General features: G+C 45.8%; 2 protein-coding genes and 2 long non-coding RNA genes across 31 annotated transcripts; 3 read left to right on the top strand and 1 right to left on the bottom strand.

The window, feature by feature from the left end:
- Positions 1-667: 667 nt before the first annotated feature.
- Positions 668-7,166, top strand: LOC127923414 (uncharacterized). 28 transcript variants are annotated; one of them, XR_008114296.1, is made up of 9 exons: positions 668-2,316; positions 2,774-2,954; positions 3,004-3,767; positions 3,817-3,902; positions 4,084-4,313; positions 4,619-5,758; positions 5,866-6,027; positions 6,650-6,851; positions 7,037-7,166. XR_008114296.1 is itself a non-coding variant. In XM_052507450.1 (9 exons), the coding sequence occupies exons 6-9, from the start codon at positions 5,492-5,494 to the stop codon at positions 7,147-7,149; spliced, it is 744 nt and encodes a 247-aa protein (XP_052363410.1). In that variant the 5' UTR covers positions 668-2,273; positions 2,814-2,954; positions 3,004-3,767; positions 3,817-3,902; positions 4,084-4,362; positions 4,619-5,491; the 3' UTR covers positions 7,150-7,166. The 28 variants fall into 28 exon arrangements, 27 of the variants coding, with proteins under 27 accessions (XP_052363410.1, XP_052363421.1, XP_052363417.1 ...); XM_052507450.1 differs by having other exon boundaries at positions 668-2,273; positions 2,814-2,954; positions 4,084-4,362; XM_052507461.1 differs by having other exon boundaries at positions 4,084-4,169; positions 4,932-5,758.
- Positions 7,167-7,817: 651 nt separating this feature from the next.
- Positions 7,818-8,379, top strand: LOC127923415 (uncharacterized). The gene is made up of 2 exons (XR_008114297.1): positions 7,818-7,966; positions 8,159-8,379. It is a non-coding gene; the product is annotated as an uncharacterized LOC127923415 (long non-coding RNA).
- Positions 8,380-8,465: 86 nt separating this feature from the next.
- On the bottom strand, positions 8,466-19,066 carry arl6ip1 (ADP-ribosylation factor-like 6 interacting protein 1). The gene is made up of 4 exons (XM_052507477.1): positions 18,945-19,066; positions 17,525-17,642; positions 17,065-17,149; positions 8,466-9,557 (listed from the first exon to the last, which is right to left on the bottom strand). Exons 1-4 carry the CDS (start codon positions 19,061-19,063, stop codon positions 9,439-9,441), a joined length of 441 nt encoding a protein of 146 aa, XP_052363437.1. The 5' UTR covers positions 19,064-19,066; the 3' UTR covers positions 8,466-9,438.
- On the top strand, positions 10,383-16,281 carry LOC127923416 (uncharacterized). Its single transcript, XR_008114298.1, has 6 exons — positions 10,383-11,832; positions 12,071-12,543; positions 12,596-12,677; positions 14,815-14,911; positions 14,953-15,116; positions 15,322-16,281. It is a non-coding gene; the product is annotated as an uncharacterized LOC127923416 (long non-coding RNA).
- Positions 19,067-19,426: the final 360 nt, after the last annotated feature.

Raw genomic sequence — 19,426 nt, 5'->3', positions numbered from 1 at the left:
CATCTTCTACCGAGGTAACTGTTGCCCCTTTTCTAAAAACAAAGTTTTGTGAAATAACAAAAAAAGTGTAAACTGTAGATATTTATTTCCCTTTATAGTTAATTGGCCCACGCATAACCTTCATCCACATACCATTTATTTTCCAAACATTGCTTTCTTGTGTCAGCAATTAGACATTGATCTTAGGGGAGGGCTAGTTACCCCCCAGTAACCTAGGTAATAAACTCTGCTGCCTGTTGGATGCATAGACTAGAGCAGAAACTAGACATTATAATAGCCTATCTAATAGACCCAATGAAATGAGAGATGCGCGTGGTTATTTGTTGCATAGCTACTTTGGGCATGTGAACTCATCATGGTCAGAAAAGGTGAGAAATGTATAATGCAGCGGTTATGATATACATTCGGAAAGTATTCAGACCCCTTGACTTTTTACACATTTTGTTATTTTACAGCCTTATTATACAGCCAATCTACACACAATACCCCGTAATGACAAATCAACAACAGAAATATCACATTTACATAAGTGTTCAGACCCTTTACTCAGTACTTTGTTGAAGCACCTTTGGTAGCGATTACAGTCTAGTCTTTGGTATGACACTACAAGCTTGGTAAACCTGTATTTCTCCCATTCTTCTCTGCAGATCCTCTCAATCTCTGTCAGGTTGGATGGGGAGCATCGCTGCACAGCTATTTTCAGGTCTCTCCAGAGATGTTAGATCGGGTTCAAGTCCAGGCTCTGGCTGGGCCACTCAAGGACATTCAGAGACTTGTCCCAAAGACACTCCTGCGTTTGACTTGGCTGTGTGCTTAGGGTCGTTGTCCTGCTGGAAGGTGAACCTTCGCCCCAGTCTGAGGTCCTAAGCGCTCTGGAGCAGGTTTTCATCAAAGATCAATTTCAAGTCAAAAAGCAAAGGGGCTGAATACTTATGTAAATAAGGTATTTCTTTTTTGTTTTCATTTTGTCATTATGGGGGATTGTGACGTCATTGTGGGGTATTGTGAGGTCATTATGGGGTATTGTGATGTCACTATGGGGTATTGTGTGTATATTGATGTGTTTTTATTTTTTATTTAACCCATTTTAGAATAGGGCTGTAACGTAACAAAATGTGGAAAATGTCAAGCGGTCTGAGTACTTTCAGAATGCACTGTATGTATTATGTTAATAAATTACCCCGAGAAATAGTAATAATAATAATAAACATATATATATATATATCCTATATAAAAATATTCCTCACAAAAGTAGCACACTGGACCTTTACTAGTCCTGTATTAACGGACCGATATAGCCATCTGTAGCTAGGTCAAATTATTGCATCTTGTTATTATATTTAGCTACCTGTTTTTTGTTATAAATACGAGTTTAATCATATATTCTCAATTTACGCAAGGTTACTACTAATAGGCTACCTTTGACTTCCTGCAAAGCAATAGATTTACTTCAACCACTGGAAACTGCACACGCCTGACGCGTCTAATATTCGCGGGAGGATGAGCACGTCAAGTTCAGTTTTTATAAATGACTCGTGTGAAAACTGGCGCACTGATGTTTTGGGAGATATTCTGTGGGTATGCAACGTTTCTAAATGAGTCACCTGCGTCTCAATATGACTGACTCCAAACTACAGATAATAATACAAACAAAAACAATCCACGGACACTCAGGCACGAAAATGGCGTGATGCTAAAATGGGTCTCTCCTGTCTTGTAATTCTATATCTATGTTGTTGCTAGAATTGTTTACTTGTATCCATAACAACAGAAGTTCAACAATGATTTAGAACTTCCGATATTGTGCTTCTTGGCTGGAGTTTGGGTAAGTACAAAACATTACCGAGGAGAAGAAGGTCTTTATTAGTTACTGTATGAAGCTATGCCATTACCGAGAAGGTCTTTATTAGTTACTGTATGAAGCTATGCCATTACCGAGGAGAAGAAGGTCTTTATTAGTTACTGTATGAAGCTATGCCATTACCGAGAAGAAGGTCTTTATTAGTTACTGTATGAAGCTATGCCATTACCGAGAAGAAGGTCTTTATTAGTTACTGTATGAAGCTATGCCATTACCGAGAAGAAGAAGGTCTTTATTAGTTACTGTATGAAGCTATGCCATTACAGAGAAGGTCTTTATTAGTTACTGTATGAAGCTATGCCATTACCGAGAAGAAGGTCTTTATTAGTTACTGTATGAAGCTATGCCATTACCGAGAAGAAGAAGGTCTTTATTAGTTACTGTATGAAGCTATGCCATTACCGAGGAGAAGGTCTTTATTAGTTACTGTATGAAGCTATGCCATTACCGAGAAGGTCTTTATTAGTTACTGTATGAAGCTATGCCATTACTGAGAAGGTCTTTATTAGTTACTGTATGAAGCTATGCCATTACCGAGAAGAAGAAGGTCTTTATTAGTTACTGTATGAAGCTATGCCATTACTGAGAAGGTCTTTATTAGTTACTGTATGAAGCTATGCCATTACCGAGGAGAAGGTCTTTATTAGTTACTGTATGAAGCTATGCCATTACTGAGAAGGTCTTTATTAGTTACTGTATGAAGCTATGCCATTACCGAGAAGAAGAAGGTCTTTATTAGTTACTGTATGAAGCTATGCCATTACTGAGAAGGTCTTTATTAGTTACTGTATGAAGCTATGCCATTACCGAGAAGAAGAAGGTCTTTATTAGTTACTGTATGAAGCTATGCCATTACTGAGAAGGTCTTTATTAGTTACTGTATGAAGCTATGCCATTACCGAGAAGAAGAAGGTCTTTATTAGTTACTGTATGAAGCTATGCCATTACCGAGAAGGTCTTTATTAGTTACTGTATGAAGCTATGCCATTACCGAGAAGGTCTTTATTAGTTACTGTATGAAGCTATGCCATTACCGAGGAGAAGGTCTTTATTAGTTACTGTATGAAGCTATGCCATTACCGAGGAGAAGAAGGTCTTTATTAGTTACTGTATGAAGCTATGCCATTACAGAGGAGAAGAAGGTCTTTATTAGTTACTGTATGAAGCTATGCCATTACCGAGGAGAAGAAGGTCTTTATTAGTTACTGTATGAAGCTATGCCATTACCGAGAAGAAGGTCTTTATTAGTTACTGTATGAAGCTATGCCATTACCGAGGAGAAGAAGGTCTTTATTAGTTACTGTATGAAGCTATGCCATTACCGAGGAGAAGGTCTTTATTAGTTACTGTATGAAGCTATGCCATTACCGAGAAGAAGGTCTTTATTAGTTACTGTATGAAGCTATGTCATTACAGAGAAGAAGGTCTTTATTAGTTACTGTATGAAGCTATGCCATTACCCAGAAGAAGGTCTTTATTAGTTACTGTATGAAGCTATGCCATTACCCAGAAGAAGGTCTTTATTAGTTACTGTATGAAGCTATGCCATTACCGAGAAGGTCTTTATTAGTTACTGTATGAAGCTATGCCATTACCGAGAAGGTCTTTATTAGTTACTGTATGAAGCTATGCCATTACAGAGAAGGTCTTTATTAGTTACTGTATGAAGCTATGCCATTACCGAGAAGGTCTTTATTAGTTACTGTATGAAGCTATGCCATTACAGAGAAGGTCTTTATTAGTTACTGTATGAAGCTATGCCATTACCGAGGAGAAGGTCTTTATTAGTTACTGTATGAAGCTATGCCATTACAGAGAAGGTCTTTATTAGTTACTGTATGAAGCTATGCCATTACCGAGAAGGTCTTTATTAGTTACTGTATGAAGCTATGCCATTACAGAGAAGGTCTTTATTAGTTACTGTATGAAGCTATGCCATTACCGAGGATAAGAAGGTCTTTATTAGTTACTGTATGAAGCTATGCCATTACCGAGAAGGTCTTTATTAGTTACTGTATGAAGCTATGCCATTACAGAGAAGGTCTTTATTAGTTACTGTATGAAGCTATGCCATTACCGAGGAGAAGGTCTTTATTAGTTACTGTATGAAGCTATGCCATTACCCAGAAGAAGAAGGTCTTTATTAGTTACTGTATGAAGCTATGCCATTACAGAGAAGGTCTTTATTAGTTACTGTATGAAGCTATGCCATTACAGAGAAGGTCTTTATTAGTTACTGTATGAAGCTATGCCATTACCGAGAAGGTCTTTATTAGTTACTGTATGAAGCTATGCCATTACAGAGAAGGTCTTTATTAGTTACTGTATGAAGCTATGCCATTACCGAGGAGAAGAAGGTCTTTATTAGTTACTGTATGAAGCTATGCCATTACCGAGGAGAAGAAGGTCTTTATTAGTTACTGTATGAAGCTATGCCATTACCGAGGAGAAGGTCTTTATTAGTTACTGTATGAAGCTATGCCATTACCGAGGAGAAGAAGGTCTTTATTAGTTACTGTATGAAGCTATGCCATTACAGAGGTCTTTATTAGTTACTGTATGAAGCTATGCCATTACAGAGAAGGTCTTTATTAGTTACTGTATGAAGCTATGCCATTACCGAGAAGGTCTTTATTAGTTACTGTATGAAGCTATGCCATTACCGAGAAGGTCTTTATTAGTTACTGTATGAAGCTATGCCATTACAGAGTCTTTATTAGTTACTGTATGAAGCTATGCCATTACCGAGGAAAGAAGGTCTTTATTAGTTACTGTATGAAGCTATGCCATTACCGAGAAGAAGGTCTTTATTAGTTACTGTATGAAGCTATGCCATTACCGAGGAGAAGGTCTTTATTAGTTACTGTATGAAGCTATGCCATTACCGAGGAGGAGAAGGTCTTTATTAGTTACTGTATGAAGCTATGCCATTACAGAGGTCTTTATTAGTTACTGTATGAAGCTATGCCATTACCGAGAAGGTCTTTATTAGTTACTGTATGAAGCTATGCCATTACCGAGAAGGTCTTTATTAGTTACTGTATGAAGCTATGCCATTACCGAGAAGAAGGTCTTTATTAGTTACTGTATGAAGCTATGCCATTACCGAGAAGAAGGTCTTTATTAGTTACTGTATGAAGCTATGCCATTACGTTTTCTTCACATGATAACATTTGGTTTAATAAATAATTTCCTTATAACGGCGTATCTCATAATAAAATGAAGGATTTTATGTTTGTCAACAATGGTGGACTGTGTTTAGGCTACAAATAGAAAATAAAATGAATAATCACATTATTCTTTATTGCATTGCAATTTATTTCATGAAAATGTCGGGATGTTACTGTACAGAGAACCAGGTAACCTGGGCCCTGGTCTAATGTAGTGCACTATATAGGGAATAGGGTATCATTGGGCACTGGTCTAATGTAGTGCACTATATAGGGAATAGGTTATCATTGGGTCCTGGTCTAATGTAGTGCACTATATAGGGAATAGGTTATCATTGGGCCCTGGTCTAATGTAGTGCACTATATAGGGAATAGGTTATCATTGGGCCCTGGTCAATAGTAGTACACTATACAGGGAATAGGGTACGATTTGGGACTGAACCTTGATAGATAAAATGATATGTTGTTTTCCAGGGGACTGGCCAGCAGTATGTCTAAGAACCGGGACACAGCTGTGGTGACAGTAGGCTTCGGTCAGGGTAGTAAGGTGGATAGTGTGCCCATGGGCAGCCGGATGACCCACATCCCAGAGGCCTTGACTGGGCAGCGGGGTCCAGGCAATCCCCAGTCTTCAGGCCCGAGGCATGGGCGTCTGATGCACCAGAGCACCCTGTCACTAGGGGACCCACAGGGATCTGGGACCAGCTACACAACCACACACACTCAGGTCAGGACTGTACCACTCTAGATGGTATTATAGAACTGTACCTGTACCACACACGTGTGTGTCTTTGGCATGACCTGTCCTGAGATCCTCTTCCTGGTTCTCTCCAGAGTTACTGTGGGCGGGAGGCCGATGGCCAACCTCTGCTCTTCTTTCCCCGAGATCCCGCCTACCCCTCCCAGCACACCAGTCAGCTGAACCTGAGTCACACATCCACCAGCCAATCACAGACACACAGCAGAGACATCCATAACCCCAAAGACATCATCCCGGTACGACCAAGTGTCATTCTGGATGGATGGATGGATGAAGGACCGTCAGTTGAGCTTTATTTCATTCTGTGTTGTCTCAGTGCAACACGTACATTCATGTCATCACTATAATTGTCAGAGGCAGCTGTCTTCAGTACTTAATGTCACCAGTAGAGGGTGCTGTAGCCTCAGAGGAAGGAAACCACTGAATAAAATGGAACACCTCTATTCATTCCCCTCTATCTTCCTCTACTCATCCCCTGTATCTTCCTCTACTCATCCCCTGTATCTTCCTCTACTCATCCCCCGTATCTTCCTCTACTCATCCCCCGTATCTTCCTCTACTCATCCCCTGTATCTTCCTCTACTCATCCCCTGTATCTTCCTCTACTCATCCCCTGTATCTTCCTCTACTCATCCCCTGTATCTTCCTCTACTCATCCCCCTGTATCTTCCTCTACTCATCCCCTGTATCTTTCTATTTCGCACCCTGTTCTCCCTCGTGCTGTCCCCTAAACCCCTATTCTTATTTTCTCTCTCTGGCCCCTTCTCCTCTATACTTCTACTCTCTCTGGCCCCTCTATCCTTCTGCACCTTCTCTCTCTCTCTCTCTCTCTCTCCCCCTATATCTTTCTCTCTCCAGTTCAATGTTCTTCATAGGCTGGGTCAGAGTAATTGGTCTCGTAATCGCGAGGGTGAGGCCATGAGAGAGGTGACCAATCCCAAGGAGCCCACCCCCTACTGGACGACCTATCGCAGTGAGCACAGGAGTCCTAGCCCCTCTCCCTCACCACACGACCCCACTGGTAGACCCACACTGTGGCATCAACATGATATACTGACAGGTAATACACACTTTGTTTTCTTCTTTCTTACATTTTCTCATGTAAACCCACAGTATCCTGTACGAACCACAGCTGTTTGTGTGTGTGTGTGTGTGTGTGTGTGTGTGTGTGTGTGTGTGTGTGAGTGCGTGTGTGTGTGAGTGTGTGTGTGTGTGTTTGAGTGTGTGTGTGTGTGTGTGTTTCAGGTGAGACCAGGACTCCAGCAGGTCCAGGTAACCCTAGGAGACAGTCTGGAGAGAGAGTCCTGTGGGCAACACGACGCTGGGAGACGGACTGCTGTTCCCTCCGACTCTACTAAACACACAATTCAACTGTACGTGTACACACACACACACACACCCACACACACCCAACTCTGACCCAGTGCCAGGAGTAGAACAGTACATCTACTATCTAACCACGTCTGACAGGACATTTAACATGGAGGGTTGGCCCTTGGGGGGGCAGTCAGTACACTCTCAACCCCCCGCCCTCTCCTTCCCTAACGTCAACAACATTCAACACCCGAGAAGGTAAACTACGAAGCAGGATCAATGAGCGAGCCGCCATCCATGTTCATTTACATCAGACTTTATTCATTGTTTTGTAGAGAACTCAGACAGACGAAATGGAGGAGAGGAACAGCGAGATAAAGTAAAGAATATAAACACAGACAAGACGGAGAGATAAAAGACAGGAAGAGGATTGGCGTATTTACAATCATCGGCCCCCCCGACCAGAGAGAGACAGGGATAGAGAGACAGGGATAGAGAGACAGGGATAGAGAGACAGGGATAGAGAGACAGGGATAGAGAGACAGGGAGAGAGAGACAGGGAGAGAGAGACAGGGAGAGAGAGACAGGGAGAGAGAGACAGGGAGAGAGAGGGATAGAGAGACAGGGACAGGGAGAGAGAGACAGGGATAGAGAGACAGGGATAGAGAGACAGGGAGAGAGAGACAGGGAGAGAGAGACAGGGAGAGAGAGACAGGGAGAGAGAGACAGAAAGGACTCTAGCAGGTCCAGCCAATAGCGTTATTAGTAGATTTCATCAAGCGTTGGATTGTTCACCCACTAACAGGGAACGTGAACTGGGTTTAGACTGTCGTGAGACAGGGACAGATAAAGGACAAGCAGGTCCAGCTAGCAGCGTTATTAGTAACTAACAGGGAACGTGAGCTGGGTTTAGACTGTCGTGAGACAGGGATAGAGGGACAGATAAATGACTAGCAGGTCCAGCTAGCAGCGTTATTAGTAACTAACAGGGAACGTGAGCTGGGTTTAGACTGTCGTGAGACAGGGATAGAGGGACAGATAAATGACTAGCAGGTCCAGCTAGCAGCGTTATTAGTAACTAACAGGGAACGTGAGCTGGGTTTAGACTGTCGTGAGACAGGGATAGAGGGGGGACAGATAAATGACTAGCAGGTCCAGCTAGCAGCGTTATTAGTAACTAACAGGGAACGTGAGCTGGGTTTAGACTGTCGTGAGACAGGGATAGAGGGGGGACAGATAAAGGACTAGCAGGTCCAGCTAGCAGCGTAACAGCAGTGGGACTAGTAAGGTAAAGATCCCCTGGACTAGACAGTAAGGTCAGGGTAGGGGGCAGGTTACGCTGATCCTAGGTCTGTGCCTCTGAACCAGTGTCAGCTCACAACAGGGCGGTGTCTTAAATAGCACCATGTTCCCTAGATAGTGCACTACTGTTGACCAGGGCCTATAGGGGTAGTGCACTACATAGGGAATAGGGTGCCACTTCAGACACAGACCCAGAATTATATATTCCAAATGTCACCAGACTAGGCTTGAGTCCCAAATAACACTATTCCCTAGATAGTGCACTACTCTTGATCAATGCCTATAGGTGTAGTGCACTACATAGGGAATGGGGTGTCACGTGGGAGGCGTCACCTAGGTCTGCTTCTCTAAACTCCAGTTTCTGCTACGGTTTCAGTGCAATCTTAAAAACAGACAGAAGCAGGAATCTGAAAGTTAAAGGAACGATGGCAGCAACAACTGTGTCCCAGCCTCCTGAAACAATACTGACACTACCTACCATCAGTACGTCCATTAAACTAACCATCCTCTCTGGGAGATTGAGTTTGATTATATATGGTATTATGTGTGGGGGGAGGGGATAATAATAATAATATTGCTAGAGGTTTCTGTTCAGTAGTCTTTCCTCGGACTTCAAAAGTAATAGTAAGTGACTGGCATCTTAAACACCTAGAGACAGACACAGCTGGGGGCCACCTCCATGTGTGTGTGTGTGTGGGGGGGGTTCATATGTGTGTGTTGTAATGTTTCAGTGTGGTCTACTCGTGAACTAAAGCCTTGACCGATATGGCGACTGACTGCATGCGTAGGAGGATAGGTGGAAAAACACTTCCTGTTGAAAAACAAATCTCGCCAGGTGATTGGTTGGTTAGGTGACAGGTCAGAGGTCAAGGGGGGAGAGGGCGTGTGTAGAGTTGGTCTGAGCAGACTGAGGAAGTACAGAAGTACTTAGTGGAAGCTCCTTTTCTTTTACGTTTGATCTACGGGTTTCTCATTTTCTTCTTCTCTCTCGTTAGTCTCATCTCTCAGATCCCCTCTTCTCCTCTTTCTTCCTACTCGTTCTTCTTCTCCTTCTGTTTCAGCAGTTTGTTGATCTCTCTCTTGGCCATGCCAGCATACTTGCTTATGACGCCATGCTGGTTCAGACCAGGAAGCAGGAGCAGGAAACTCACTGGGAACAAAGGAAACAGAGTCACTACAGTTGAAGTCTGACGTTTACATACACCGTAGCCAGAAACATTTAAACTCAGTTTCACAATTTCTGACATTTAATCCTAGTAAAAAAATCCTTGTCTTAGTTAGGATCACCACTTTATTTTAAGACTGTGAAATGTCAGAATAATTAGTAGAGAGAATGATTCATTTCAGCTTTTATTTCTTTCATCACATTCCCAGTGGGTCAGAAGTTTACATTCACTCAATTAGTATTTGGTAGCATTGCCTTTAAATTGTTTAACTTGGGTGAAACTGATCAGGTAGCCTTCCACAAGCTTCCCACAATAAGTTGGGTGAATTTTGGCCCATTACTCCTGACAGAACTGGTGTGACTGAGTCAGGTTTGTAGGCCTCCTTGCTCGCATACGCTTTTTCAGTTCTGCCCACAAATGTTCTATAGGCTTGAGGTCAGGGCTTTGTGATGGCCACTCCAATACCTTGACTTTGTTGTCATTAAGCCATTTTGCCACAACTTTGGAAGTATGCTTGGGGTCATTGTCCATTTGCTTTAACTTCCTAACTGATGTCTTGAGATGTTGCTTCAATATATCCACATCATTTCCCCTCATGATGCCATCCATTTTGTTTCTGAGGTCTTGGATGATTTCGTTTGATTTTCCCATGATGTCAAGCAAAGAAGCACTGACTTTGAAGGTAGGCCTTGAAATACATCCACATGTCCACCTCCAATTGACTCAAATGATGTCAATCAGAAGCTTCTTAAGCCATGACAATTTTCTGGAATTTTCCAAGCTGTTTAAAGGCAGTCAACTTAGTGTATGTAAATTTCTGACCCACTGGAATTGTGATACAGTGAATGATAAGTGACATAATCTCTCTGTAAACAATTGTTGGAAAAATAACTTGTGTCATGCACAAAGTTGATGTCCTAACCGACTTGCCAAAACTATAGTTTGTTAACAAGAAATGTGTGGACTAACTAAACAGCATACTGCTTAAAGGGCTGTTTTCATTAGTGCATACTGTAGCAAAACGAGCCTCTCTTATTGGACAAGCTCAGGTTAGTCCCTCCACCACTGCAGTTTGGTTCCTAACGGGTCTATTAAAACAACCTACTCCACGTTTAGTGGAACAATGTCTCACCATATATATAAACAAGTGGGGATTCTGTAGGACAGTTTGTCTGGTGAACTGGGTAAAGAGACTAGGTCTGCCTCCCAAAGGGCAACCTTTTCCCTATGTAGTGCACTACTTTTGACCAGAACCCTATGGGGTTCCCGTAATAGGGACTGATCCTATGATATATAACCCTTTCTCTTAGTGGTATTTTACAGTTGCAGGATGACAATGCACTGACTACTGAACAGCTGTCAGCTGGCTATGGGGCCTTGTGCTTGTCTGTTACAGCTACGCAGTCAGACCAATAATTAGCCAAGGTCTCCGGTGATGTTTGGAATATATAGCTAATGCTGGGTCTCGGTCTAAAATTCCCTATATAGTCCACTACCCCTAATAGGCCCTAGTCAAAAGTAGTGCACTATATAGTTAGAATAAAGTGCAAATCAATACTTGTTGTGCTGGCCTGGTATGCAAAGACATGTATAAACCAAGTAACATTTGAGTCAGAATTTGACTTGTGTTGGGAAACATCCATAAACTGACAGGGTGTGTATCCCAAATGGCACCCTATTCCCTATGTAGTGCACTACTTTTGACCAGAACCCTATAGAGAATAGGGTGCCATTTGGAACATGTCCAAGGACTTCCGTTACCGTCAACCTTCGTACATCCTTCCTATGTGGTCACTTCTCTAGTGGTGTCAGGTGGTTTTAACGGTCACTGTAATTATTACTATAGCAACAGGAGAAAGCAGGAGAGAGAACAGCTACAATGTCACACACCAGAATACAACCGATTGTATTTTATTTATTTAACTAGGCAAGTCAGTTAAGAACAAATTCTTATTTACAATGACGGCCTACCGGGAAAAGCGGGTTAACTGCCTTGTTCAAGGGCAGAACGACATATTTTTAGCTCGGGGATTCGATCCAGCAACCTTTCAGTTACTGGCTCAATGCTCTAACCACTAGGCTACCTGATTGGACCTAAATACTCCTGCTTGTATTAACCTGATTGTTTGAACTCAGAACACCAGGACTGTGTGAAATAATGCAGCAATGAGTAAGCTACAGTCGTGGGACCTTTTGGCTGAGCTAGCCATCAGCCCAGGTGGGTTTAGTACAGGTGGGCTGAGTTAGCCATCAGCCCAGGTGGGTTTAGTACAGGTTGGCTGAGTTAGCCATCAGCCCAGGTGGGTTTAGTACAGGTTGGCTGAGTTAGCCATCAGCCCAGGTGGGTTTAGTACAGGTTGGCTGAGTTAGCCATCAGCCCAGGTGGGTTTAGTACAGGTTGGGTTTAGACTGAGTACAGGTGGGCTGAGTTAGCCATCAGCCCAGGTGGGCTGAGTTAGCCATCAGCCCAGGTGGGCTGAGTTAGCCATCAGCCCAGGTGGGCTGAGTTAGCCATCAGCCCAGGTGGGCTGAGTTAGCCATCAGCCCAGGTGGGCTGAGTTAGCCATCAGCCCAGGTGGGCTGAGTTAGCCATCAGCCCAGGTGGGTTTAGTACAGGTTGGCTGAGTTAGCCATCAGCCCAGGTGGGTTTAGTACAGGTTGGCTGAGTTAGCCATCAGCCCAGGTGGGTTTAGTACAGGTTGGCTGAGTTAGCCATCAGCCCAGGTGGGTTTAGTACAGGTTGGCTGAGTTAGCCATCAGCCCAGGTGGGTTTAGTACAGGTTGGCTGAGTTAGCCATCAGCCCAGGTGGGTTTAGTACAGGTTGGCTGAGTTAGCCATCAGCCCAGGTGGGTTTAGTACAGGTTGGCTGAGTTAGCCATCAGCCCAGGTGGGTTTAGTACAGGTGGGCTGAGTTAGCCATCAGCCCAGGTGGGTTTAGTACAGGTGGGCTGAGTTAGCCATCAGCCCAGGTGGGCTGAGTTAGCCATCAGCCCAGGTGGGCTGAGTTAGCCATCAGCCCAGGTGGGTTTAGTACAGGTTGGCTGAGTTAGCCATCAGCCCAGGTGGGTTTAGTACAGGTGGGCTGAGTTAGCCATCAGCCCAGGTGGGCTGAGTTAGCCATCAGCCCAGGTGGGTTTAGTACAGGTTGGCTGAGTTAGCCATCAGCCCAGGTGGGTTTAGTACAGGTTGGCTGAGTTAGCCATCAGCCCAGGTGGGTTTAGTACAGGTTGGCTGAGTTAGCCATTGCCCAGGTGGGCTGAGTTAGCCATCAGCCCAGGTGGGTTTAGTCAGGTTGGCTTAGTACAGGTGGGCTGAGTTAGCCATCAGCCCAGGTGGGCTGAGTTAGCCATCAGCCCAGGTGGGCTGAGTTAGCCATCAGCCCAGGTGGGCTGAGTTAGCCATCAGCCCAGGTGGGCTGAGTTAGCCATCAGCCCAGGTGGGCTGAGTTAGCCATCAGCCCAGGTGGGCTGAGTTAGCCATCAGCCCAGGTGGGCTGAGTTAGCCATCAGCCCAGGTGGGCTGAGTTAGCCATCAGCCCAGGTGGGTTTAGTACAGGTTGGCTGAGTTAGCCATCAGCCCAGGTGGGTTTAGGTACAGGTTGGCTGAGCTGCCATCAGCCCAGGTGGGTTTAGGTTATTGTTGGCTGAGTTAGCCATCTCCCAGGTGGGTTTAACAGGTTGGCTGAGTTAGCCATCAGCCCAGGTGGGTTTAGTGCTTGGCTGAGTTAGCCATCAGCCCAGGTGGGTTTAGACAAAAAGTGGCTGATTAGCCAAGCCCAGGTGGGTTTGTTTAGGTGGGCTGAGTTAGCCATCAGCCCAGGTGGGTTTAAAAGTCACAGGTTGGCTGAGTTTCCATCAGCCCAGGTGGGCTGAGTTGCCATGTAGCCCAGGTGGGTTTTGTAGGTGGGCTGAGTTAGCCATCAGCCCAGGTGGGTTTCGACCAATAGTCAATACAGGTGGGCTGAGTTAGCCATCAGCCCAGGTGGGTTGAACCAGTGTGGGCTGAGTTAGCCATCACAGGTGGGTTTATGTAATAGGTGGGCTGAGTCATTCCATCAGCCCAGGTGGGTTTAACACAGGTGGGCTGAGTTAGCCATCAGCCCAGGTGGGTTTATGTGACAGGTGGGCTGGTTTAGCCATGAGCTTATTTGGGTTTAGTACAGGTTGGCTAGTTATTCCATAGCCCAGGTGGGTTTAACATGGGCTGAATTCCATTTGCCATTTGTGGGTTTAATGTACAGGACACAAAATCTGAGTTAGCCATCAATCCAGGTGGGTTTGAGTACAGGTGGGCTGAGTTAGGGCATTGTGGTGGGTTTAGTACAGGTGGGCTGAGTTAGCCATCAGCCCAGGTGGGTTTAGTACAGGTGGGCTGAGTTAGCCATCAGCCCAGGTGGGTTTAGGGTACAGGTGGGCTGAGTTAGCCATCAGCCCAGGTGGGTTTAGTACAGGTGGCTGAGTTAGCCATCAGCCCAGGTGGGTTTAGTACAGGTGGGCTGAGTTACATCAGTGGGCCAGGTGGGTTTAGTACAGGTGGGCACTGTAGGTAGCCATAGCCCAGGTGGGTTTACAGCAGGTGGGCTGGCCGTTAGCCATCAGCCCAGGTGGGTTTAGGGTACAGGTTGGCTGAGTTACATCAGCCCAGGTGGGTTTAGTACAGATGGGCTAGTTAGCCATCAGCCCAGGTGGGTTTAACAGGTGGGCTGAGTTAGCCATCACAGGTGGGTTTAGTACAGGTGGGCTGACGCCATCAGCCCAGGTGGGTTTACAGTACAGGTGGGTGAGTTAGCCATTAGCCCAGGTGGGTTTAGACAGGTTGGCTGAGTTAGCCATCAGCCCAGGTGGGTTTAGACAGGTGGGCTGAGTTAGCATCAGCCCAGGTGGGTTACAGGTGGGCTGAGTTAGCCATTACCCAGGTGGGTTTAGGGTACAGGTGGGCTGAGTTAGCCATCAGCCCAGGTGGGTTTAGTACAGGTGGGCTGAGTTAGCCATCAGCCCAGGTGGGTTTAGTACAGGTGGCTGAGTTAGCCATCAGCCCAGGTGGGTTTAGTACAGGTTGGCTTGTTAACCATCAGCCCAGGTGGGTTTAGTGGGCTGAGTTAGCCATCAGCCCAGGTGGGTTTAGACAGGTGGGCTGGCTGAGTTAGCCATCAGCCCAGGTGGGTTTAAAACAGGTGGGCTGAGTTAGCCATCAGCCCAGGTGGGTTTAAAACAGGTGGGCTGAGTTAGCCATCAGCCCAGGTGGGTTTAGTACAGGTGGGCTGAGTTAGCCATCAGCCCAGGTGGGTTTAGTACAGGTGGGCTGAGTTAGCCATCAGCCCAGGTGGGTTTAGTACAGGTGGGCTGAGTTAGCCATTAGCCCAGGTGGGTTTAGTACAGGTTGGCTGAGTTAGCCATCAGCCCAGGTGGGTTTAGTACAGGTGGGCTGAGTTAGCCATCAGCCCAGGTGGGTTTAGTACAGGTGGGCTGAGTTAGCCATTAGCCCAGGTGGGTTTAGTACAGGTTGGCTGAGTTAGCCATCAGCCCAGGTGGGTTTAGTACAGGTGGGCTGAGTTAGCCATCAGCCCAGGTGGGTTTAGTACAGGTGGGCTGAGTTAGCCATTAGCCCAGGTGGGTTTAGTACAGGTGGGCTGAGTTAGCCATCAGCCCAGGTGGGTTTAGTACAGGTGGGCTGAGTTAGCCATCAGCCCAGGTGGGTTTAGTACAGGTTGGCTGAGTTATCCATTAGCCCAGGTGGGTTTAGTACAGGTTGGCTGAGTTAGCCATTAGCCCAGGTAGGTTTAGTACAGGTTGGCTGAGTTAGCCATTAGCCCAGGTAGGTTTAGTACAGGTAGGCCGAGTTAGCCATTAGCCCAGGTAGGTTTAGTACAGGTAGACTGAGTTAGCCATTCAGCCCAGGTAGGTTTAGTACAGGTAGGCCGAGTTAGCCATTAGCCCAGGTAGGTTTAGTACAGGTAGGCCGAGTTAGCCATCAGCCCAGGTAGGTTTAGTACAGGTAGGCCGAGTTAGCCATCAGCCCAGGTAGGTTTAGTACAGGTAGGCCGAGTTAGCCATCAGCCCAGGTGGGTTTAGTACAGGTTGGCTGTGAGTCTTTCTGTGTGAGTCTCTAAGAGCTTTACACACCTGGATTCTACAATATTTGCGCATGATTATTTTCAAAATTCTTCAATCTCTGTCAACTTGGTTGTTAAACCTTTCAAGTATTGCCATAGATTGTCAAGCAGATTTAAGTCGAAACTGCCACTCGGGAACATTCAACGTCTTCTTATCCAGTGTATATTTGGCCTTGTGTTTTAGGTTATTGTCCTGCTGAAAGGTGAATTCATCTCCCAGTGTCTTTGCCAGACAGCTATTTTGAAGTCTTGCCATAGATTTTCAAGAAGATTTAAGTAAAAACTGTAACTCATCTGTAACATTCACTTCTTATTGGTAAACAACTCCAGTGTATATTTGGCCTTGTGTTTTAGGTTATTGTCCTGCTGAAAGGTGAATTCATCTCCCAGTGTCTGGTGGAACGCAGACTGAACCAGGTTTTCCTCTAAGATTGTGCCTGTACTTCGCCCCAAACAAACATTAAAACTTCATATTCAGGACAAAAAGTGAATTGATTTGCCACATTTTTTTGCACTATTACTTTAGTGGATTGCTGTGTTGTTTAGGTCAGTTTTCTCCTATCACAGCCATTAAACTAACGGTTTTAAAAGATCACCATGGTGAAATCGAGTGGTTTCCTTCCTCTCCGGCAACTGAGTTGCCTGTCGGACGCCTGTATCTTTGTAGTGGCTGGGTGTATTGATACTCCATCCGAAGTGTAATTAATAACTTGACTCAAAAGGGACATTCGATTACTGCCATTTTTTGTTGTTGTTTTCACCCATCGACCAATAGGGGGCCTTCTTTGCGAGGCATTGTGAAACCTCCCTGGTCCTTGTGGTTGAACCAGTGTTTGACTGAGGGGCCTGACAGATAACTTTATGTAATAGATGAGGTAGTCATTCTAAAATATGTTAAACACTATTATTGCACACAGAGTGAGTCCATGCAACTTTTTTACTCCTGAACTTATTTAGGCTTGCCATAACAAAGGGGTTGAATAGTTCATTAGTAATTTTTATTTTATTTTTTAAAAATAAACTTAATTCCACTTTGACATTATGGGGTATAATGTGTAGATCAGAGACAAAAATCTCAATTTAGTCCATTTTAATCCAGTCAAAGGGTGTGAATACAGGTACGTTGGTAGGCTACAGATGGGTCGGTAGGGTACGGGCACTGTAGGTAGGGTACAAGCAGGTAGGTCAGCCGGTAGGGTACAGGTAGGTAGGGTGTCGGTAGGGTACAGGTACATCGGTAGGCTACAGATGGGTCGGTAGGTCACGGGCACTGTAGGTAGGTAGGGAGGCAGGGTACATGTAGATACGGTAGGTAGTGTGCATGTAGGTAAGTAGGTAGGGTACAGGTACAGGCAGGTAGACAGGTGGTGGTACGTACCGATCAGGTAGGTGAGGAAAAGGTTGTGGACTTGCTGTCCCATCCAGGCCACCGTCACCAGACTGCTGATCACCGACGCAAAGTACTGTGGGAAGACAACCGGAAGAGACATCACTACCCCGTTCTAAAACAGGCAGAGAGACCCCGTTCTAAAACAGGCAGAGAGACCCCGTTCTAAAACAGGCAGAGAGACCCCGTTCTAAAACAGACAGAGACCCCGTTCTAAAACAGACAGAGAGACCCCGTTCTAAAACAGACAGAGACCCCGTTCTAAAACAGACGAGAGACCCCGTTCTAAAACAGACAGAGAGACCCCGTTCTAAAACAGACAGAGAGACCCCGTTCTAAAACAGACAGAGAGACCCCGTTCTAAAACAGACAGAGACCCCGTTCTAAAACAGACAGAGACCCCGTTCTAAAACAGACGACAGCGCTAAAGTGGGTCTCGGTGTGTGTGTACCATCTTGGGTTTCTCCTCCTTGAGTGAGAAGAGTCTTTTCCACCAGCCCAGGATGCGACGCTGAGTCTTCACCAGGTTACCACAGATCTCATGGAAACGCTGCTGCTGCTCTGAAGACCTGGAGAGAGGGAGAAAGAGAGGAGGAGAAAGAGAGGAGGAGGAGAAAGAGAGAGGAGGAGAAAGAGAGGAGGAGGAGAAAGAGAGAGGAGGAGAAAGAGAGAGGAGGAGAAAGAGAGAGGAGGAGAAAGAGAGAGGAGAAAGAGAGGAGGAGAAAGAGAGAGGAGGAGAAAGAAAGGAGAAAGAGAGAGGAGAAAGAGAGAGGAGAGAAAGAGAGAGGAGGAGAAAGAGAGGAGGAGGGGAGAGGAGGAGAAAGAGAGAGGAGGAAGGAAAAGAGAGAGGAGGAGGAGGAGAGTGATATTATTACCATTATATCCAAGACCAGTGGTTTTATTCAGTCAACAACTATCCCTAAATCTCTCCATCCATCTGAACAGGAACACTTGATCAGAACCAGCTCAGCAGAATGAGAGGAGTCGATCAATGGGGCCATATGATATCTGATAAGGCAGTTGGGGAAGTGCCCTTCATTTCTGCTGAGCCACAACTACCCATTTCAGGCTCAGGTCAGAACATGGGCTTATGAACCAGCAGAACTCACTGCCAGACACTGAAATAGACCCAGAGTGTATGATATACCCACCCTCCACCCCAGCTATACACACCCTCCACCCCACCCTGTACCCTAGCTATACCCACCCTCCACCCCACCCTGTACCCTAGCTATACCCACCCTCCACCCTAGATATACCTCCTCCACCCGGTACCCTAGATATACCCACCCTCCACCCCAGCTATACCCACCCTCCACCCCAGATATACCTCCTCCACCCTGTACCCTAGCTATACCCACCCTCCTCCCTAGATATACCTCCTCCACCCTCCACCCTAGATATACCTCCACCCTACACCCCAGATATACCCACCCTCCACCCCAGATACACACCCCCACCCTGTACCCCAGATACACACACCCCCCACCCTCCACCCCAGATACACCCCCCCCCACCCCAGATATACCTCCTCCACCCTGTACCCTAGCTATACCCACCCTCCACCCTAGATATACCCACCCTGTACCCCAGATATACCTCCTCCACCCTGTACCCCAGATATACCTCCTCCACCCTGTACCCTAGCTATACCCACCCTGTACCCTAGATATACCCACCCTGTACCCCAGATATACCCACCCCAGATATACCCACCCCAGATATACCCTTACCACCCCAGATATACCCACCCTCCACCCCAGATATACCCACCCTCCACCCCAGATATACCCACCCTCCACCCCAGATATACCCACCCTCCACCCCAGATATACCCACCCTTCACCCCAGATATACCCCCAGGCTCTCACCACTTGTTGGATCCGAAGATGCGGGGTGCGAGGGTAGGCACCAGGTAGTCAGCCAGACACAGCAGCATGACAGTGCAGGACAGGCCGGTCAGCACCGAGGGGTCCAGGTAGTAGATCATCCTGGAGGAAGGGGGGAAGAGAGAGAGGGTCAGATGTCTCAATTCCACAGTAAGTCAAAACAAGCGGACACCAGAGAAATTAGGTATTCTATCAAGGGTTCTGAAAAGCTACATTTACTATACCGAACAAAAATATAAAAACGCAACATGCAACAATTAAAGATTTTACCGAGTTGCTGTTCAAATAAGGAAATCAGTCGCTTGAAATAAATTCATTAGGCCCTAAGAATGGCACGACAATGGGCCTCAATCTCATCACAGTCTCTCTGAGCATTCAAAATGCCCGTCCGATAAAATGAAAGTGTGTTCGTCGTCCGTAGCTTATGCCTGCCCATTACCCCACCGAGGGGCACTCTGTTCACA

Source organism: Oncorhynchus keta, unplaced genomic scaffold (assembly GCF_023373465.1).
Source record: "Oncorhynchus keta strain PuntledgeMale-10-30-2019 unplaced genomic scaffold, Oket_V2 Un_contig_29610_pilon_pilon, whole genome shotgun sequence".
Taxonomy (NCBI): Eukaryota; Metazoa; Chordata; class Actinopteri; order Salmoniformes; family Salmonidae; genus Oncorhynchus; species Oncorhynchus keta.
Note: the sequence above shows the minus strand (reverse complement) of the source record. Positions and strands in the feature narration are given on the sequence as shown.